The 23,645-nt window shown below is 43.9% G+C and overlaps 1 protein-coding gene across 1 annotated transcript in view; it reads right to left on the bottom strand.

The window, feature by feature from the left end:
* DCC (DCC netrin 1 receptor) overlaps positions 1-23,645 on the bottom strand; it is a 558,365-nt gene that overhangs the window by 298,022 nt on the left and 236,698 nt on the right. The window contains exon 3 of the mRNA XM_055791107.1: positions 412-696. Within this exon, the coding sequence (XP_055647082.1) occupies positions 412-696 (285 nt within the window). The remainder of the gene's footprint in view (positions 1-411; positions 697-23,645) is intronic.

The following is a 23,645-nucleotide window of genomic DNA, read 5'->3' as shown; positions in this document are numbered from 1 at the left end:
CAACAGACTGCCTTTCTCATCAACAGAGTCGGAGGAGCTCTTCCAGAGAGTTCTCTGGGACAATAATTACGGTATGCTGAGATGGGAAATATTTCTCTCACTCCGTTGACCGGGGTTGGGGGGGGGAGAAGAAAAAAAAAAAAGAGACCAGCTTCATACAAATCTAAATTTGGTCCTTGAAGTTAGGCGGCAGGAGTACTACCCTACGGTGTCATCTCCTCATCCAACTGCTTTCCTAAAGGTCTCTGAGCTCTTCCCTGTGAAGATGACCTTGGAAACTTGTTGAGGTAACTGGATAGAAAGCAGGATAAATCAGCCTACCTGCCCCATGAGGGCTGTTCTTCAGAAAACCGAAAGGACAAGACCAGACCAGAGAAAAAGGGCAATGCAGAAGCATCCAGTGGTTCTTACCTGCCAAAACTCTGACTTCTGCGTCATTCCCAGTTCTTGAACTGGCTGGGTTTTTTGCCAGGCACCTGTAGACCCCACTGTCCCCATGCTGAACCCTGCTGATCTGTAAAGCTCCAGAAGGCAGGACAGCCACCCGCGTGTCACCCAGGCTCGGGGACAAGTCCTCCTGGTTTCGCTGCCAGTGCACCGCAGGCATGGGCTCCCCAACAACTTCACACTTCAGCAGAATTGTGTCTCCTGCAAAAGCCGTAACAGATTCTGTCTGGGAAAGAAACCTCAGTGGTCCTGCAAAGACAAGGGAAAAAAAAGCCAAACACCAAAAACAATTACCATTATATAGGTGCTGAAAACAGACATTGTATGCTGTTTCCATGCTGATATGAATTTTGCTAACAAATCCAGACTAAAATAAGTGAATAAAAAAATTGTGCGCTATTCTGAAAACTACTTGGAGATTGCTATAATGGTGGCGTGACTAACACTTTCCTTTGTAAATTACTCTCATTAACAGCAAAGAAAAGATGTGTTATCAACATAAAGAGTAACAAATTGCACCTGTTACTTACAAACCCACTCAGGAACAACTTTAACAAAGTACGGACACGCTCTCACGCGATCCAAACTGCTCAGAACAGGCTGGCATTCAAAGGAAAGCACAACTAAACCTTACCTAAGATTTTAAATTTAAAGCACCAAGAAAATGCTACAGTCAAATCTAGCTATTTCCTCTTCCCTCCAAATAAAAGGAAAAATACTCTAAAAAAAATAACCTCTTTAAGTCACTTGGGTCACATAAGCAAAATATTTACAACAGGGAATGGCCTGTGCCTGTTTTTCCATGAAACTTTTCTGGCTAATGAGGGTGGGAGAGAAGAGCTGGGAGTTTTAATTGCACAACCCCCAGGTGCCCTAGCCCCACTTGGTGGGAAAACATGAGGACCACAACCTTCAGCCTGCACAGAAGAAAAACACAGCAAGAACAGGACGCTGCAAGATTCAAAGTGCAGGTGAAAGATGTCAAGATCATGGATTTTATTACCTGGAAGCATCATTGCTTTACTGATAGATAAACTCGTACTGAAGGAAAATAAAGGGGGGCAGGGGCGCAGGGAATCAGTCTTCATTCAAGCCAAGTATAAGAAAGACAAATCAAGAAGATGTGCTGAAGCAACTGCTTGGATCAGGGATGTGATGGAGATGGTGTGGATGTATTTTAGGGACCTGCTCTGGTTCTCATCCTGGTCAATCCCCAGAAATGACCCGAGCAGCCACCAGCCCAGCTGGGCACAGATGCCTGCCTTCAGGGACTATCTGAAGCCATACAAGTACATACCATCACTCAGAAGTCTGTGCAAACAGGCATCATGTATTTGACAGAGCGAAAAAAAAAATTGAGAAGACCACACTAAAAGCCACCAGAAAATATACAGGAAACAAGTATCTTTCAGATTATGTCAGCTGGTGTTCAGCAAAGGCTTGCAAAAAGGAGCTGTCATTACAGGCTATTAAGAAGCTGAGGAAGCAAAAAATAACCCCCCCCACCTTTCTCAGCATTAAAACACCACCCAAATATTCAGCAAATTGGTGTAGTGGAGAACGATCCTGTACTGGGAAAGGCATTTGAGTGGGAACCCCATGTTCGTTCCCCAGTTCAAACACCTCTTTCCCAGTGTGAGGAATATCTGACCCCCATCTCTCCTCTCAATTTTCCTGTCTCACAGAGCACCTGCGAGGACAAGATCGTGCAGCCTGGGGCATGCGCTGCCATGAGCTGAAGTAGGGGAATTCTTCAGCAAAGCTTTAAACTGAAACTGGCTCAGCGCAGGCTTCCTAATGGTATTTACACACACACACACAAAAAAAAAAGAGCCGACATGAATCTGCTGTTGTGTGGGCAGTGGCATTTCCTAATCGCTGGGAACAGGGAACAAAATGAGGGAAGAAGTGGCAGTGGTACCCAACCCCATCTACCTGCTGCACCCTCGCACGCCTCCCTGTTACACTGAGGATGCTACTTTCCAGCCGAGCTACTGGCACAGACGCATAGCTAACAGCTTTGCACCCCCAATAAAGCTGGTGCAAGCAAGAAAAATAGAAGCATCCGACACTTTAACAAAAAAAAAAAAAAAGTGTGTGTATATATATATATATAAAATTAAAAAATTGAAGATAAACACAGTGTGAACAGGCCTGGAAAGCTGTTGAAAACTGCACATTTTTCCAGGAGGAAAGAGAGCTAAACCTAATTTACTGCAAAAAAGAGGACTAAAACAATTGCTATTGAGGGATTTCTTTTCTTTCCATGGCAGCACCATACCTCCCAAGCCTTCGCACCCAGCCAGCTCACACCTTGCCCTGCTTCCACACCACCTCCTTTCTGCAGGTATCCCAACTCTTTTTTTCTTTCAAAGCTGAAAAAACACACCCCATACAATCTACACATGAGAGAACAGGATGTGGCAAAACCTTTTGCTGTGTCCCAATGAGAAGACACTAAGCACGTTTTTCTGTGTTTATGTCCAGAACTCCTTCATCTCTCTGCAGGACTGTAATATATGAGACCTTAAAACTATCACTGTGTCTTTTTACAGCTCTCCTGGCTTACGCTGATTTATTTTAAATACAGTTTTTGAAACTACACAGATGTTTGGGTTGTCGGGAGCTGGCTCAAGGGAGCGGACCAGCAAATACATTCTGAGAAAGTCACATTCGGCGACAGGCTCTAGAACTAAACAGCGCAGATCCTTGGCGCCGCTTCGCTCTGTAGCCAAAGGGTCACAGATGCACCTCCCTTCGTTATACCCAAACCTACTCAGAAAAACTTAATTGGAAGCAGTACCCAACTCCGATTTGCCATGCAGGCTGGTTGGCAGCTTATCAGGATCCCCATCTTTCCTTACAGAAGACCCAATTATTAAGCAATTAAAGTTCACTTAATAAAAAGGCTTATCATTTGGGGGACAGACCTCAGGGTCTGGAACATGTTTAGCTATTAAATATTCAGCAATTTAGTAGCACTCAGTACAATCCCCCCGAGAAGAACCGCTTTAAATGCTTTGTTTGTTTCAAATTAAAGTCTGCAAGGTTACTTAATGTCAAGACCAGACCTTTTTTTCACTTTCAATTCACAGAATAGCTGAAGGGCAAGAAACCAAGGTAATGAAAAAGAGTGATTTCCTTCTGCTTGCTTCAGAAAATACGAAAGGCAGCGAGCATGGGTGAGTGCGTCTAGAAATGTAAATATTTTAGAAACTGCTGTCTAATTCTCTCTTCCACGGGCTGCTTTCCAAAAAGGTACTGTAGTTTAGTCACTCAATAGCCTTTTTTCATTCGCTAGCTGCAGTTTACAATTCCGAAAAGATGTGCACCGAGTAACATGCAGCAGAATTATCTGCACAAGACCTACAGACTTCACCAAATAATCCAAGTACCAACTTCATGCACAGAAATGGGAGCTACATAAAAATGTTACCCTTCTTGCTGCAAACCCCACCTTATGGTACTGGAAGCCGTACATCTCCGAGGAAATAAAACTGATTACAAGCTGTACAGGCAAGCTTCTGGTTTAAAAGAAACTAATCAGATGGAAAACAAAAAATAATCGCCGAGTTACCAACGTGCATTCAGCAATATTGCCAGCCGGGGAATTCCCATGCTGGGGTACCAGGCAACCACCCCTAACACCATCAGGCTAATGAAAAGGATTCAAAAAGAAGCATTTTAATATTATAATAAAATGAATAGTAACAACCTATTTTATGCTTTTCCATGGTTTAAGTATGAAATTTGAGCAGTTCAGGTTTATAGAGATGGAGGTTAAACCCATTTGCCACAAATCCCACGCGGGTGCGAAGCAGAGGAGGGGACCAGCCCAGGATGGAAACTGCCTGGCACGTCAAGAGAAGATGAGGCCAGAAAATAACACATCAAAAATACTCATTGGCATATTTACTATTACCTATTTTCAACAGGAGACAAGTTCACCCACTCCTCAGACTTGTGGCTGATATTGGAAAGGCTTCATCCTGCCAGCAACTGAGGATTTCCAGTAATACTTATCCACCACCAGCTGGGACTCTACGCGAAGTATGCCAGAGGAAACACAAAATCTTAGCAAAATGATGCTAATTTGCTCCACAGCCCCAATTTCCAGCTGCATTCTTTGCTCCAGCCATTGGCACGGTATACAGGAAAGAACAGATGATCTCTTCTTATTAGCACCCAGTTTTCATTAAATTTACGTGCCCATGCTAAAATATAAAATACGAACATTGCTAATGTGTGAGCATTTGTCCTTGATGCCTAAATTATCTCACCCACCTCCCAAGGCTTCCTATGCACTCGGTGCAGAGTGGGGCTTTCCTCTCGGCGAAGAGGCGAATCCCTCTTCCCTTCACCTGGCTGGGGAACCCACGGGGTTATCTAAATTAGGCAACTACATGTTAATTGTATTCATACCCAGAGATGGAATTAATCACTTAAAATCTTATGACCACTACAAATAAGGCTAGATTATTTATTTTTCTTAAATGTAAACCACACTCTGTATGCATTCTGCCTGCACAGAGCCCATTTAAATCCTGTAAAACTTCATCCTTGAACACAAAGTACCGAGATTCCAACTGCAATGCACAGACACGGTCCCTGCTGGTAGATCACATCACATATAAATACACCAGGAATCAGGGAATACGCAGGTCCCATGATTGAGATTTAGGATGTGAACACAGGATTGCCTTCATTTCTCCTTCCTGGAGATACACAAGAACAAGCTTCCCTAGAAGTGAGCACGGCTGGCTGAAAGTACGTAAATTATGGGTAATGACGATATAGTTATCGCACATCAGAGAAACTGTTCCATCAAAAAATAAGATGCTGAAAAGTAACTGAGAATTTCAAAGAGCAACACAGCATCCTTAAAAATAAATCTTCATAAACTCTTCATTTGCCTTCTTTTGTTTTCCCTGGATCTCAGTTGTAACCCACCATCACAGCTGCCTGTGCTGCTCAGCATCCAGCAGCTGCGACCATGGGGAGAGCAGACACAGTGTAAAGTCTGGAAGTATGATTTAAGAAGTCAGAGACTTCAACAAGTCTGCAGGAGATAAGGATCGACGTGGGCATTGAAATTGAGTATTGAGATGCCAAGTAATTACTTACAAAGTGGGCCAGCAGGTCCAAATACCTTCAGATTAACTGAAGCACAGCTAGTTACACAGCCTTATATATATATGCACACACTTATGTAATAATTAATAGAAATAATTGTGTACATAACTGAGCACAACACAGTCTTCAATTTGTATTACGTAAACAAGAGATATTTCCATTTCATAGATGAGGAACGGAATCTCTCAGATAAAGGTTAAAATTATCGAAAGGTGGCAAAGCCACAGAAACCAGCATGCCGCCAGCTTATGAAATGTGGCAGCTTTAACTCAGAAGAGTTCCTCTGGCTTCTTAGGCACTTTGTAAACTGCTACAGCAACTGAGTTGCTTGCTCAAGGTCACCAGCAAAATCCAACGTAAGCAGGGGTTTGAACAGAGCTTTCCCAAGCTCTTCTATAAATACGTTTCCTCTTTTTTCCATAAAACTGAGTGGGAGTTTCTTTTGCAGTACCCAGAAACTGATTAGCCAGGGGGGAGAGAGGAGCATCAGGTTCATGCGGAGTTCTCTGTTTTCCAGCGAAATCCTCCTAAGGGAATGAGTTTAAAGTACAATTCAAGCCTGTGGGCTCTACTGAAGAAGGATTGAAAATGTAATTCCTGCAGAGAAAACTTAGGGACCACCATCAGCAGATATCTTAAAAAGAAAAGAACAAAGGAAGAGCTTAAACAAACACTTATGTTTAATATTCATTAAGCAAGTGCCTTAAAAATACCTACTTCACATGCTTTTCTGCTGCCCTCTTAGCATGTGTCTCATCACTTTTGGATCGAGTAGTGACTCATCCTGCTTTGTGCCAGGGGAGTGAAAGCAGCTTAGATGCTTCCAGCCAGCTCCATCCCAAACTCAGAGACAAACAAAGCATTTGGCCTCATTTCAGGAGAACCAAACTGCCATGGCTTTTTCAGCCTCCCCATTTTGGGGCGAGACAATTAGTGCTGCACCTTGTACTTGGCATTCAATTATCGTACCAGCAAATGAACCTTGACATCCTTGCTGTTAGGTCCTCCAGTCTTTAGCCAGCCCTCGGAGCTCCGCGGTGATGAGGGGAAGGGGCAGCTCCTCGCTCCGCAGCCCTTTTTGGAGGAGGAGAATGGAGGTGACCTCAAATAATAGCACAGCTCTGGAGGGAATCTCTGTACTCAGTCAGCTTATAGCAAAGGCAAAGAAACCAGGGATGGATTTTAGTGGGCTGCAAAAGCAATAGCGTGTTGTGTGTATATATGGAAATGGCACATAAGAGAGGATTTAGGGGAGAGTTTGGGCTCAACACAGTGCTGAAAGCCTGATGCTCCTTAGCCATAGAAGCGCCCCTGTTACTGGGACATCCTTCCCCTTTGGAGGAGGTTTTAAGCCTGACAGGTTACTGTTAGATCAGGTTCCTAACACAATGCCAGGGGAGCTGAAGCCATCGAACTCCTCCACCAGCCCTACCCTGACGTGGACACGCTCACTCAAATGCCGCTGGACTCATTGTAAAGGAGACAGAAACCATAACTCATGGACAGACAACTCAGAACATCCCGTGTAGGATGAAAATTTCCCCTTTTCTAGTACCAGGGCACATCCAGGTCTCCTCCAGCACAGCAATTTTCTCTCCCAGCATGTACAGTCCATTACAATTATTATAGCCCCAATTCTTGGCAGCAATCTAATTCCACCATGAAAGGTTAGCTGAAAGAAGATGAAGCCAGGATCTGCCCTTTGATGCCTCTTACCTATCACAGGAAATAAATGAACTTATTTTCCTGAAAGAGACTTTTCCCTAGCCTGTGTTACCGATGTCGGCTCAGATTATCAAAACTGCAAGAATTTTAAAATCTAATTTACTTGTCACCTTTTATGCGGCTCACTTGCTGGCTTTGCTCAGCATAATGCATGGAAACAATCTATTTTTTTCACCCACACATTTATGCTGGGGGGGGGGGAATGTGTTTGTGGGATTTTCATCAAGGATCCAATGCCTTCATGGTCAGTTCTGCTTAGTCTTCGCAGATCTTTCTTTCTGATTCAAACCACCAGCACAAAGCTGTTGTGCCTGAACGTCCCACACACGCACCGTACGTACGGAGCAATAGAAATTTCAATTTTAACCGAATCATTCAAGTACAACCCTCAAGATTGTTTTTCCTCTTCGTTATACAGCTATTTTTTATCAGCACTTCGGAATTCCCCAGGACCAAATTTGTCATTCTGCAAGATTATGGCCTGAAACAATGACCTTCTTATAACCATGAGCAAAACACAACTCTACAGAGATGCACACCTATAGCTCTCTCTACAGAGAGAGATATATATAGTGTCTTCTACAAGACAGAGACACGGTTTTCAGCTGAAGACAATCCCCTGCTTTCTCATAGAGGGGAAAGCATAGCAGATACTCCAAACAACAAACCTGCTGGTATTTGCCAACAAACGGATGGGGTGTCCTGAATCTCTGGGAGCACCTCCCCGCTGTTCACAGTAGTACAATACACCTGCACGGGGGTGTGGGGGGTGGTGGTGGAAATACTGCCCTCGTCTTTTATCAGCCACCGACAAGTCCACCCACCGCTTTGCCCCTTTTAATACACAAATCAGAGGGTGTAAATCTCTTCATCGGCCTGTCGGCTGCTCTTGCCAGCACCCATGGCTGGCAGCCAGCGAGCAGAACAGGCTTCCCGCCAGTCGCCAATGAAACAGTCAACTGCTCCTCAAACAGGGAATAACCGAGAAGAAAATAGGCTTTTCTTTTTTTTTTTTTTTTTTTTTATTGCTGAAGAATCGAACAAGGGCCATATTTCAAAAGCTCTAATTAAAACAATAAAAAACACAGGCTCTCTCATTGGAGCGCCGTGCACCAGGAGCTCGCTAGTGCTAGCATCATTTAGTCCGTTATATTTAAAGCCTTGCACTTAGAGCAGTGACTTGGCTTCTATAAAGCACCGTAGTAGTATAAAGATGTGCCGAGCAGACCAGCAAGCTCTTGATGTAACAGCCTACAAATGTAACACAGTATTTCTGCGCCTTGCCTCATTTAAAGTACTGCAGAACCACCTTGAAAAGACCTTCAGAGTAATTAGGTGTAACTCTACCGCACCTTCCAATAAACGAACCAAGCCTTTGAGCAGGACAGAGGCATCCCCAGCTCCGGAGAAAGAACGAACCAGCAACGCAGGCTCCCACCAGCGGGGATTGCGCCAGGGTTACCCCACCAGCACCGAGCCCAGCGGTACCGGGGGACAACAGCAGCCAGAGCTGGATGCCCATTGAATCAGCACCCAACCATGGGTGAGCCATGAGCCATGTGGAGCCCTGTACGAGCCAGCATGGTCTGTAAGGCTTCCACAAACCTCTGCACCATGCATACCCCATCCACTGCAGCTTCTGAATGTGGCTGGCTGCTCTGAGCCTCAGCTTTCAGACATCTGAAACGCTGTGACCTGTGGTTCACTCTCCAGTGATGGCAGTAGATGTTTAGGATGTGATGGACCAGTTCCAACACACCAAAGGTGCATCTGTCCAGAGAAAGGAGGGGTAGGGGCTCTGCTACCAGGAGCAACAGCAGAGAAAATGTGGATGTACGGTCCCTCCCCCTCATCCAGCTCCCCGAGCACCCTTCCACAGTGCTCTAAGAGCCAGAACATGTGTGAACTACTAACGCAACTCGTGGCAAAACCCTTCTTCTCTGCCCCCTCCTCCACTGACCATCCCCCGACAAGATCAAATCAAGTTCAAGGCTTCAGTCCTCCAGTGTAAGGCCCTTAATGGCACAGGCTCACAATATCTATTTCAAGAAAAGATCAGTTCAAGACCCGCAGTCATCAAATATCACTTGTCTTCAGCAGGCGTTCATCTCACCTGTGCTGAAGACCAGACCTCCTCAAGTGGGAACTGGGACAGACCACGGAGCGAGTTCTTGCAAGAAGAAAGAATTCAAGATGTCAGATGCCTCAGACACAAGGAGAAATCTATTTTAACTCATTGAGAGGAGGCACAAGGCCTCCCACGCTGTGTATCAGCATGCAAGGTCTGCGTGGCTCTTTCTCAAATGCCTGAAGGCAGAGAAACAGGCCTGACACCCCAAGCACCGGAGTTACTTGGGAGAAGATGCAGAAGGTCATGCAAGGTATTGACAACCAAATGAAGATGGGAACATTGAAGCAGAAGAGGTGAATGCAGCACCCGAGAAGTTCTGGGCGCTGTCCATTTTACTTACTTTCAACTACTTTATGCTTTAAGAGTTTGTTTCAGTGGGCATCCATTTCCACAGCTCCTGCCTGATGAAAAAAATATCTTTGAAAGCCATTTATTCTGCTAACTGCAGCTCCTCAGGGGCAGGAAACACCACTAGTGATTCAAGGGATGCTACAGGTCAGGGAACTTTGTTTGGACCAATTTCCAAGAGTAGGGACATCAAGCCTTTGAGTTCATGAGCATGGGCCAGGAGTATCTTACATCGTTAACAAAGATGAGACCAACAGGATGCTTAGACATCCAAACCCACAGAATGTGAAGCAGTTCGATCCTTGGTGGGTTTCACTATGTCAAAGGCGGCATTCATTCTATCAAGTGCTCCAACCTAGTTCAAAAGACAAGGAGGAAAAAGAAACCCCAAAAAGTTTATCACTTCTCTAGACCACTACCTAACATGTTGCATGAAAACACACTTTAGGACTGTCTCATCTCATTCCAGACACTAAGGAGGTTCAAAGCATAGCCATCAACTTACTTATCGTACCCAAATCCCAGTGGATTTGCCCCAGTGCGATCTGAGCACCACAAACCCCACTGTATTTGCCCCTGAAAGGTGGGAATTTCCCTCAGCCCATGCTCAACCACAGTACTACGGGGGCTGGCAATGCACCTGAGAACAGCACGCTTGAGCCACGCTCCCAAGGGGCAGCTCCAGCCTCCAGCACCTCCCTCCTCACATCCCCTTCACATGAGGGTAAGCGCCACATGTTAAAACAAAAAAAACAAAAAAACCAAAAAAACACCAAAAAAACCCTGGAGAAAAATGCAGAGAGAACAAAGTAATTGGAAATGCGATTCTGACAGATGACGCACGATACTAGGGTGCCCACCCCAAAAAACTCAAAGTCATGCAGCAAACCACATGTCAGGAATCATTTAAAACCTAAATGACACATTAAATGGGTTTTAAAATAATTTTTCTCAGTTGGCCAACACTTTTGAACTTAAGCTTCATGTTTTTAAGATCCTTCGTTTCTGCCACATTGTTTCCCTTACAGTATAAACCCTGTGATGTTTGCTAATGCTAATGATCGCAAAGCTAAGGGTGACAGACAAAAATACTCCCCTCCCCCCCTAAGTTATTAGAACTGTGCCTAGAACACAAGAACTGGCTAAATTATTTTGGTTTAAATTATATTGGCTAGAAGGTTTTTTTTAAATTTGCCTTCAAGAACGAATTGCAACAGCATATAATCCATCCTATCTTAGGGAAGACATCACACCCTACACAGCTGAACATGCAAGAACCTGGTTATAATTGTTTTACCATTAAAAGTAGCAATATTTTTCTACAATAATCAATTCCTCATAAGCCCAAAGTATTTATTTATGGGAGATCTATCTAAATGTGCTTTTCCACACATTAGGATTCAGCCTCTACCATCTTTCCACAACCATTAAAACCAGCAAAATCACTATTGCCCCTACCCCTCACGCTATCAGTGGCTTCCTCAGAAAAGCAATTAAAACAGGCTAGTAATTTGGGTCTGACAGATTTACTAATATATTGGTAGGCCAGTAAAACATTCAAATCATGTGACGCATCTTTTTTACGAGACAAATTTGGTACAAGCACGTTGAAGCCCAATTCTGAAATACAGTGCGATAAATGAATTAACTGAGCACAGCGGACTCTCCATGTCTATTAAACTGGAAGAAATGCAGGCAGAGGCAAATACCAACTTGAGAAATGCAGACCCAATTGGCATTTTATTGAACATTAGCAGGCAACCCTAAATCACCGGCTATCGTTGTGTATAAATAACCATTTAGCAGCAGTGGTATTTGTGTTTCAGCAATTCCCAGGGGCCTCGGTGGGTGTTACAGCTCTGTTACTACACACACAGAGGATGGGCTCAATGCAGCGCAGGCACCAGGCGCTGCATGTATAAGGGGAAAGAACAAGCAAAGAGCAAGGAAAAGGAGGTGAGAACTGCTAGCTAACATAGCGACTCGCTGGCAAAATCCTCCTGACCACATGCCAGAGCCAGGCTTGGGAGAGCAAGGAGGCAGAATCTGCACATCCCCAGATATGGCCATTATTTGCTCCGATTTTCCCCGTTTCATTCTATAATATATGCACAAAGCATATGCCATGCTGCTAGGTCAGGCCATATTGGAGCCCAGCTCCATGTCCTGATGTGCTGAACATCAGCCACCAGGTCTGGAGGATGGTAGCTCTTAGCTCAAACTTTAGCCTTTGGAGGAGTTGGGGCAGAGAACACGTCCTCTTCATCAACCTGCTGCTCTCCATCACCTGCAGGGTAGGAGAAACCAGCCTCTTCGGCATCTTCCCATCCCTCCCGGGCTGCCAGAGCTCGCCTTGTCTGGGGAATGACAAACTCATCCACTTAAAGCACAATGATTTACGTTGGCTTGTTTGATCGTGCATTGGCAGAAAGACAAATGATTCCAACAAGCAGACACAGCTGTGATGCAGTGCCGGATCTGGTCCTCACTGTTCTCCAGCTCACACCTGCCATTACTGGCCAAAGCAGCTTGGACAGAACAGAAGCAGCGAGTCAAAGCCCTGCAGATTCATTGCCTTAAAGACAAGCAACAGACATTTTAGTAATAGCCTGGAAAAAAAAAAAACAAACAAACAAACCACAACATTGGAAACAGAGTAGGAGGTGGGGAGGGGGAGGGGGGAAGTATTAAAATTATACCAGGAGAAACCACCTAACAATTCGTAAGCTGCAGAATAATCCAGCCCCCAGTGCTTTCCCTGGCTTCCAGGCACACTTTATCTTCCATTGGCATCCTCTCCCTGCTTCTTCCACAGGGACTGTGTCAAAATTAACAGGGTTACCTCGGGCTTTCCTCTGGTTTAGCTCGCCAAACCCAGCCGACCGGGTGAGCGACGTGTCCGTGTCCAGCGCTGCTGCACAGCACGCGAGGCAGAGACGGGTGGCATCCAGCCCCAGAACAGCAAGCGCTGCATGCCGCCCAGCCGTGCTCCAGTAACCCCTGTCTTGGGAGATCAAACACCATCCTGCACCCAGGCAGAGCCACTGGCTACTCTTGAAACTCTGGGATGCAAGGAGTCAAATCCTGCTTTATTTATGTACACGGCCTCAATGACTTAAGTGCTACTGACTTTAATGGGACACTCTTTTCTATCACGGGCCATTTTCTTGCCCATAGCACCAACAAAGCAATGCTGATAAAATGGTCTGTTCTGACAGGGCTTAGCTCTTCTCTGAAAGGAAAAGATAATGATGATAACAATAACAACATCACTGGAAACTAAAGTCCATTAAAATGCAGCGACCTGCTAGCTCTATTCCAGTTGAATACTACAGCACTGTCATGCTTTGTCACAAACCTAAGATAAATCAGCAGCAGCCTTCAGCATCAATAAGGAACTTGAATATTTTTATAGTGGGGCATCTCCAACTTCAAGTTTGCTTTTTATCAGTAGCACAGGATTGGTTACATCCAACCAAACTGCCTCAGCGAATGCCGCAGCATTACGTTTTCAGCACAGTTATCCTCATTTCCCCTCCTCTTTTATGACCACAGAGAGAATACCATATGCTCCATGTTTGCATTTCTCTGCTCCATATGTCAGGGTGAGACAAGGATATAGTATGGTGGTACTAGAGGTTCTTCGTGCAAAATAAAAAAGTTGCCCCCATGTGCAACTCGGGTGGCCTTGTCAGTTCAGAGTAGGAAAAAAAATAAATAAATTACAGAATGTGTGAAAAGCGGAGTTTTTCCTGCCTTCCCCAAGTGGGAATTTCAGTGTTTTGGAAGGAGCGGTTCAAAATTGGCCTTCTAACATCAAAAAAAGGATGCTAAGTGCAAACAAATCAAGTCAAAGAGAAAACAGGATGAGAGTAGTTAAAAGGCATGGTGGCATCTTTCTAGTGTTTGCAGGTAATATCCAGTGCATTTACACAAGGCTATTTATCCACTGATCTCAAACTAATTTATAAAGTGTTAATTGGCTCAGGAAGATTCATGATATTCCCCTGGGAGCAAAAGTAAAAACATCGTTTATATGACATGAAAGCTGCTTGGGAATTTGTCAACGGGATGGTTTCCCCTGGTCATTTCTCACTCGGTCAGGGCGATGCTGCAGGGACAGACCCAGCGGCTCTCCCGCCCCAGAGCTCACAGGCAGCTCTGGAGCTGATGGGACACAGGCCCTACCACCCCAACTTTTTCCAGCAATGACCCTGCATGCCCCCAGAATCCCTCCATCACAGCTTCCCAAGCCTACAAGCACCGACTCCCTCCAGCAACCTCTTGGTTTACACAGCAAGAGGGAGGCGGACTCCCAGTCTCCGGCACACACCAAGCTGTTTGGTGGGCCGATGTTTTGGCACCCCCTCGTGATCCTTTAGTTTCTCTTTTCGGTTTGGGAGGTGACTTCAGGGAAATCACTTCTCCGTGCTTCATTCTCTCCACCTGCAAAACTGGGAGGAAGAACAGGTGCCTTGCTCATACAGTGTCTCCTGATGAAAGGCATTACCTAGGAATCACAGAATCCTATCTCTACCCTGAAACCGAAAGAAGATGGGGAAAAAAAATATTTTTTTCCACATAAGATGCTTAACTCACGGGGTAGCTACCTGCCAGTCACCGCTGAACGATGGTGCCCATCAAGTGATGCTTGGACAGGAGTTCAGCTTCTTCTCTCCCATCTGAAACAAGTTTTTTTTAATTTCCAAATTCACCTAGAGTCACTGCAAAACTGAAGAGCTAATGGGACATTAACCCCTTCTGCTGGCCCAACCTGGCAAGGTGACCCTCATCCTCTTTAAGCAATTTGGAAATCCACTCTACAACTCCTTACCGTTTATTGACAAACAGTAAAACTTGCCAGGATTTTCCAGCATGCATGACCACATTATCATGAGACAAATAAATACATTTTTTTCCAGTAGTACCAAGAAAATGCAAAGCAAACACCCGCACCTATAACCCTCCAATAGAGTTTACCATTATCACCTGCAGGAATTTGATTTTGCACCATGTTTCCAAACACATTTTGCAGTAGACCACCTCGATCTTCATCTTAAAAACCCAGAAAGGATATGCAAAAGCAGCATTCTGCGACTTTGGACCACCTGATGCTGATGAACACACGCAATTGTACAGCCAAGCTTCCAAAAGTAATTCTTTTCTATATTGGAAATGCTCTTTTACTGTGAATATGGAACACACCATGGGTTTGAGTTAAGAAGAAAAGAAGTATGATTGTGTTGTCCTGACGCCAGCTCACATATACAGGTTGTTACTGGGTCTGAAAGATACAGGTTCCTGGGTCAGAAAATGTGTGGTTATAACTACTGCAAGACCTTGCTCTGGAACTTCAGCCACCCGTAACCCAGATGAAAGATCTGTTCGGCTCCCACCTTTCCCCCCCCCCCCAGCTGCCTTGCCTTCCCAGCCCCTTTCCCATGACCAAGCCCAGAGCCATACACGTACACCCTCCTGCCTTTACCACAGCACAGGTCCTTCTCGCCGCTCCCTTACCCCACAGAACATCCTTCTGGCATTCTCCTTTTTCTTTCACTTCTGCTTTTGAACCCATTCTTCTACCTGGGAAAATGCTGTTTAATCCCATGAACTAAACCTTCCACTTTAAAATTAATTAATTATTACATGGCAGGGGTGGGAAGAAATAAAACTCAGTGTTTCTATCACCAGTCTCCATTGAGAAATGTATTAATATCCCCTTTCTACGAGTGCGGGGCTACACAAAACCTACCCTTTGGTGCAGCTCTGTACCACAAGTCCTTACAAAGCTGTCTCACCTCATCAGGAAACACTAAAGGAACAGAACTGAAAGCCCACAAAGTTATCGCTGTAGTTAACAGGAAAGGAGAAGCAAGGTAATAAAACCAGAAGATAAAATACCTCCCGTCTCCCTGATGTAAAAGGCCAGAACCCCCTAGAAGATGCTAAAATAACCCAAACCTTTAGGATGGTGGCTCTGCCAAGGACTCTCCCATTAAGGCATTAGGGAAGAGCTGTACTCCCTGCTCCCTGGGAGCCGGGACCCACACGTCAAACCACAGCCCACAACATGTGAAGTTAAATACTGATTTGCATGACCGTATTTTTTTTTTTTACTTCAGTGGCAGACAAGCAAGGGGGAGAGCATCAAAACCAAAGTCTCCTGAAAATACCTGCTTCTTCAAATACTGTTGTGCTTTCAGCTTTGTGACAGATTCCTTTGAATTTAGTGTTCACCAAGGAGAAATCTCTACTCATACATTATCTCTACAACCAAATAAAAACTCATAGGAGTTTCACGATCTTTAAAGTCACTGCTGTTCTGTCAAATCAGGTTCAAATCAGCCAAAAAGTTCAAGTCACCAGGAGGAAAAAACAAAACAAAACAAAAAACAACACTGTTCTGAAAGGTCTTTGAATACATGGGATTCAGCACCTACCAGCAAAGCCCATCTCCACCTCAAATCACTTCCCTACGCATTCCTGCATTTCACTGGACTGTAGCAACTTCACAGGTCACAACACTTTACAACTCAAACTTCAGAAGACCCAGTAAATTCTTCCCTGAACAAAAAAGCTGAAATATCGCAGCTTTTTTTATTTCCTTCCAAGAGATATTTAATACACCTCTCCCTATGCTGAATTACGTACTCCTGTAACCAAGGATTTAGTTATTTACAGTCAATGTTTAGTTCTTTTAACTACAAGATGATGATGATTACCTTATTGGTACTCAGCTGGCTCGTTAGAGCTCTAACCACTTCTTCTCAGAGAGGACAGGTAACCTTTTGAATGACTTTGCCAGCAAAATTTTTTACTCCACTGGTAAGACAAGACTTGCCTACCCCAAAAACCTGCATGCACAGCACCTTCAACGCCGATAAGGGGTCCCCAGCACTCGGCATCCCCTAGAGAAGGTGTTTCATAGAAACATTTAGGTTGGAAAAGACCTTTGAGAGCCTTCTGCACCAAACACAGTAGGTACTATTTTTTTTTTTAAAAAAAAAAAAAAAAAAGTTATTTCTGCTGATCATGGACACTCTCACACAGTAAAACCCCTTGCTGGTTCGTGGCTGAGAACCCAGCCACAGATGCTGTGTAGCCCCAGCACAGGGGTGCACAGACACCATTGTAACGACACTTGCAAGATGTCATGTTTTTCCTTACACCCCGATGATGATGACTCTTTTGACTCATATTTTCATGTACTTGCCTCTTTCCCTGACTTTCAGGTCCCTGCCCAGGTTGGCTGCTCATACTTATCTAAATGTTCAATATTTGAACCATTTCAGGTGCTTTAAATTGCTACTTTGGACCCTCTTTTTTTTTTTTTTTTTAATTGAGTTGACTTATATTTCTGACTTTGCTGCAGATTTGTTTGAAAAGAAACTGATGGTTTGATCACTTCAGGGATGACAAGGGGCAGTTTCGTCTTAATTAGCTTAGAAGAGTCATTAGTGTTAATGAATAAACTGCTTGGTTTCTTCTTTTTTTTTTTCTCCATCTAAGGAAAAGGTAAGTTAAAATATAATGCCAAGGGATAAAAAAGTGATTATGTAAAACTAGTCTTGGCACTAGTCTACAGGAATTCTGGTAGTGTTGTGAAGCCCAAGGAATAATTCTCCCAGGCTTTCTGGGAATGCCATGGGTGGAGGCACACTGGCAAAAACACAGGTCTCAGGTCTTCACAGTCACTCCCTGATCCTTCCTCGATCAGTAGCTGCTAAAAACACCCTTGAGGCATAAGTTAAATGCATCTTTATTCCACAAGTCGTCAGGAAGAAATACAATAACTTGTAGTACTTTGTAACAAATGTGCAGATCTTGTCTCTCCGAGCACCTCATGCTGAACCTCCACTGCTGAGGGGAGCTTTTATTGGCTTACAGAAAATAAATTGTCTCCGGAACAATAAAGCTAGCATTTATTATGTTTCTCTAGATATTCTGGCACCTTTGCTTTCGCAAAGTATTAATCCTCACGGCAGTGACTTCAGTGCGGCTACATAAGGGATTAAATTATGTTCTGGATTTGTAAGGACATTGGGAGCTATTCCCTGTGAGGAGCTGCAACATTCTCCCATTTAAAACTCCGAGTATGAACCACTTCAGAATTTGAGTAATATACTCTCTGTGTTTTCTTCCAAGGACTGCTAATTTAAATAAAAAGTCTTGTGAGAAAGGCAGAGCGGGGCCAGGGGGGGCACAAATAAATAAATCCATGTTCCACTGTAAATAGCTATAAGGGACATAAACACTGCTGGGGCAAAAGAAATAAACCAAACTTCACTGTTAAGTCCTGGTGATAATTATGAAGCCGTGTGATGTACAGACGTGTTATTGATACAGATGAAGTTGTGAAACTGGTTTTAGTGACTTTTCGTAAAAAATAGTGGAATGATGACTATGCTAACAAAATTACTCTGCAGCTTTCTGTATTTGTTTCAGAAAGAATAGATATCATAATCTTAACTTATACTCCTACAAAGACTTTTGGTACATGATTTGCCGCCTCTTAAAATATTTAAACCCATAAGGCAGAATTCTGTGAACATCCTGGCAATGATACGGTTGGAAGCATTAAGAAGATTTAAGCCGGACGGAGTTAGACTGTTCTTGCTAGACATTTCTGTGATGTATTATATAATTAAAATCAAACATTGTAGTCTTAAGGAGCCACAAATATGAAGCATGGTTGATGTCCTCAGCAATCACGAGGCATTGATGAGAGGCAATTTGCCTGCAAGCTCCTTCTGTAACCTGCTGTCTGGTAATTTAGTGGGCTGGCTGCCTCCTGATGTCCTGGCTCCTTATGGTGTGTCCAGGGGACATGGGCCTGTGGGGAGCGGCTGGGGGAGCTGGGGGGTCAGCCTGGAGAGGGGGGGCTGAGGGGAGACCTTCTGGCTCCCTGCAACCCCCTGAGAGGGGCTGGAGCCAGGGGGGTCGGGCTCTTCTCCCAGGGAACAGGCGACAGGACGAGAGGGAACGGCCTCACCTTGTGCCGGGGGAGGGTTGGGTTGGGAATGAGGGAAAATCCCGTCACGGAAAGGGTGGCCAAGGCTGGCACAGGCTGCCCGGGGGGCTGGCGGCACCCGCCCTGGGGGGATTTATAACACCTGTAGCTGTGGCGCTCGGGGCCAGGGCTTAGCGGTGGCCTTGGCAGTGATGGGTTAAGGGTTGGGCCTGATGATCTCAAAGGTTTTTCCAACCCAAATGATCCTGCGATTAGGATCTCTGGGGCCACCACGCACAAGGCCAGCCCCACTGCTGGAGGTGACACCGGCAAGAGGGGTGTCACATCTTCAATCTTAACGGCACACATCCCTAATCTCAGCCTGTGTGTCTCCAGCCGGTTCTGCCCGGTATTGCTCCTCTGCTGACCCAAAACCTCACAGACGGACCATCCACCCACTGCTTTCTGTTTTGAGCAGATGCGCTCCACGCAGAACACTCGTTATGGTTTCTACTTCACTGTCTCTGACAATACAAACAACGTATTGACTTCCCAAACCAAGCACAGATGTCCAGTTAGAAAGGCAGTATGTGAACAAAATTACTTGCAAACTGAGATATTAATCAGCACAACTAGTTTAGAAATAGAGAAATAGATGAGCCATTCTCATCAATTTGTTTTTTTGGGTTTTTTTACATCTAGGAGTACCAAAAAAAGCAATAGTCATGCTTTCTGATAATTTTAAAGACATCTACTCTTTTACGTTTCTCTTTAATTTTACACAAGAAAGTCATCTTATACTAGAATTTTATCCTATCAACCCTCTCCATCACCAAACAATTTTATTGGCCATGAAAAGAACACTAATATTTTTAGTAAAGTGTCTTTCTCCTGTATTTATTAAATTGATATTTGCAGGCCTGTATCGCTACAACAGAAAATATTTCAGCTTTGCAGGCTGAAAGCGCCAAGCTTATCTCTGCTAGGAGATACTTTTAGAGCTCCTGGACACCACAGAAACAAGAGAAGTCTCCAGAAACCTTCTCACAAGCCGAGGGATGAGAGAAACAGGGGGAATTTAATTTGGAAAGATATGACTATCAAGTAGAAGTTTAATTGGATCTTCTGTAGGAAAGACATTCGATAACAGAGTCTAACATTGAATACACATCTGGCTAAGGGCCCAGTGCTTACTCTGCCTCATAACTTTAACATGATGTACCAAGTCCTAATTTCATGAAGACATGAACTTGCGCTGAACTTCACTTATCGGATTTCAAAGTTTACTGTACTCAAGGGATGAGAGCAGTCTCAACGTGAGGACCTTGGGGTTTTTTTTCCTGGCACACAGCAGTATATCCACATACCCACACTCTTCCTGCTCAGTACCAAAATCACCTGTTTACTCTCAATAAGTGAGTGATAACTTATTGCCCATGCATTAGGCAAAATAAAAGTGAATTTCTGAAGTTACCCTAATGAAATGGTTCCTCTTTAAATACCTTTACTCCAAAGGTATCTGAAAGTTTACTGATGTAGTCCCAAAACGGTCCTTTGATCGCGGATAGCCAATTAAAATCTTATGAAGAATATAATTTCAAAACAGATTTTAAAGTTAAAGGACTAGTTATGTTTAGGAATTATGGAAGCGATAAGTATCCAGATGAACTTCCCTCCCTACGAACTAGAAGCGCCTCCAGGTTTTACAGAGAAACGTGGCTGTGCTTCTGTAGAAAACAGCACATAAAATCTGTCCTTTATGAACAGTCTTGGAGATGCTTTCTCATAATTTCAACACAGAAAAACTCCAGGCACAACTGCCTCAAACCACTATTCAGTAACTCCAACTTTTTAAACACCAAAGCACCTCAATAAGATAAAGGTGTGACAAGAGCATCCCAAACCAGGCCCAGCAGCGCCCTGCAAGATCCAGCAACGATGGAGGTGGATATCACACACAAGCAGGGAGTTGGGACCAGGAGGGGAGTACTGGGAATTAAAAAGCACAAAGAAATTAGGCAGAGCTACGCATATAGACATGCAAGCAGCAAACCACTGGCACCCTGCAAACCATGTCACAGCTCCCAGGTACATCAGTTGGTTGACTCCAAGCCAGACTGCGTCAGCACAATTACAACACGGTTTCTATACATCAAAAGCAACTTCCATGAATTCACTAGTGAGCAGGACCCCGTCAGCCCCAAAACCACAAAGTGAACTGTGAACATGAGTTTGTTTCACCTTAATACCGGAGTTCCCAAGGGTCCCCTCTAAGGGGTACCACCACCAAGGCGGCAGAGACCAACCCAGGAGCACGTCCCCATGCCACACGAGGTCGTGGACCACACTGAGCCCACTCGCGCACTTCTGGCATTAAATGCAGGGGACCCCCATGCCCATATAAAATATCATCATGAAGATACGATCCTTCAGGAAAAGGAAATAAAGAAAGGAATGGAGCCAAAAGGAACATAAAGGAGCACAGAGGACTTTCCATTGCCTAATCAAGGTATAACAGCACCATTTATGAGCCAACGCACAAGAAGCTATACACTATATTGCGCCTGTAATGCTTTGGGTGATTTAAATGTCAGTCACAGTATTCAACTCATTTATATTTAAGTGTATTATTTTGTTCAATCATTAGGAAAATGTTTGCATAAGCTGCTTTATGCTTGTGGTCCCAGATTTAATAACTGTATCTCAGACAGCATCAGTGAATGGCTGCACAATTTCTCTCAGGGGTAAGGAGAAGAAAGGCAGTATCAGACTACTTAGTAAAGCACAAGTAAGAAACAAGACAGGCAAAACCTGTAGTTGTATTTTTGAGTTTAAACAAGAGGTGCATGTGCATATTTAGTCCCAAGTATCAAAGCACAGGTACTAAACCCCATAGCACAGGAAGGACAAAGAAAAACCATAAATCGGGTGACACGCCACAGGACTGCTTGCAATATTAAGCTCAGCAGAATAAAAGTTACGACGGAGACACTGAAATAAAATACCAACGATCTCATTTCAGCTTGAAAGGTGCGGTAAGATACTTCAGCCCCTCAAGCTACTGAGTGTTTTTTCTTTGCCTAAAATATTTAGAAAAGCAGCTTACAACCCAGACCACAAATGCTGTCAAGACTACGCAGTTATTAGTTAAGCTGGAACCAGCTGATAAATCAAACAAGTAGAAACTGCAATTATTTTATTCATTTATTTCTCCCCACAATTTTACTTTGGGACTTCAGATAATCCAGAAGAACTTGCATTTTCATTTTTGGATAAAATTGGCCACAAACACTAACATCCCATAGTTCTTTGCTGTATGTTTTCTGGCCCCAGTAAACCTGACTCACCATTAAAAGCAATAATGAGAAGAAGCCATATTTAATGATACTTGTAAACTTGCTTTTCAAGGTTATTATTTTAGGGTATAATATTTACGTTAAGTTACATAAGGAAATAAAAATGCATATAAATGTACACACATACAAATACACACTAATATACATATTTGTACTAAATTTTTCTTAAGGACCATTATAAGCAATCCCCAGCCAGGACATACAATCAGCATCTCTGTGGGTATGACTGCTGTCACATCTCATGAAAAAAATCCCTCCTACACATCCAAAACTGGTATTTTGGAAGGATTCAGAAGCTCTTGATATGAGCCAGCCACCTATTTTAGTTGTATTTATACTCCTGTTGACCTTTGCAGCCACCAGCATAAAAATATATGGAATATCTATGGTAACGCTCAGTTCTCTGTACTTCTAAAATTACTGGAGAGCTCATTGAAAAAAATAAATTTAAAAAGAAAAAAAAGCCTGCATGCTTTAAGTATTAGTTCTCCTGGTCATCTTGGGACCTGATGATCAGACATTTGCCTTCTGTTCAGAAAGCTTAAAAACGGAGCAGCAGCATCGTCCTTCCCACCCTCCGCTCTACAGCCTGTGTAGCATTACCAAGTGACAAACCTTGTAAATTAAAAAACAAATCTCAGGTGTGGATTAAAAAATTATAATATTTATATTGATTCAGACACGAGCCCCTTTATTGAGAATAATACTGTGCTGGAAACCACACAAGCAGAAAAGAGACAGACACCGCCGGTATGCTAGGCGCATATAAGAAACATTAGTCAAATAAAAAATTTGAAAATTAATGCAGAATCAAGCTTCAAAGCAACAAGCAGCATCCAAAAGTGACTGGGTATAAAAAGTGCTTGTATGCGCCTATATGCTTCTCTCAGTTTAATGAGTATGATATATATTATGTCAGCTATCTAGGGCTGCTCCCCATCATAGCTTCATAAAAAAAATTGATTTCTTATAGCTTCAATGAATCACAAAGAGCAAATCTGACGGATGAAAGAGTAGAGGTTCATAAAACTATTCTTTTAATAAAGTGTTGTGTAAAAATGTAGTAGAGATATTAAAAGTATCTGAAAGCTGAAATTACATGAGCTAGTGAAAAAAAAACAAAACAAAAAAACCCCAAACAACACAGGGGGAACCTGCAAAGATGAAGGGAAATTTTCTCTGCTAACCTGCAGAGTGGAGAAAAAAGCTGTTGAATAGAGGGGTCCGACAGCAAAGGTGGGCACGGCAGGAGAGGAGGCGAACCTGGGTGCAGAGAGTAGCTCTGAGGAGCCTGAGAGTGAAGGGGAACAGTGAAAAGTTTTGGAGGAAGCAGCAGCAGGATCTGGATATAGAGAGCAGAAGCTGAGTGAAAGATCATGGAATCATTTAGGGTGGAAAAGACCTTTAAAATCACCAAGTCCAACCGCTAACCCATCACTGCCAAGGCCACCGCTAAGCCCTGGCCCCGAGCGCCACAGCTACAGGTGTTATAAATCCCCCCAGGGCGGGTGCCGCCAGCCCCCCGGGCAGCCTGTGCCAGCCTTGGCCACCCTTT

The sequence above is a fragment of the Falco peregrinus genome, chromosome Z, assembly GCF_023634155.1.
Source record: "Falco peregrinus isolate bFalPer1 chromosome Z, bFalPer1.pri, whole genome shotgun sequence".
In the NCBI taxonomy this organism is placed as follows: Eukaryota; Metazoa; Chordata; class Aves; order Falconiformes; family Falconidae; genus Falco; species Falco peregrinus.
This window is presented reverse-complemented; position numbering and strand designations above follow the sequence as displayed.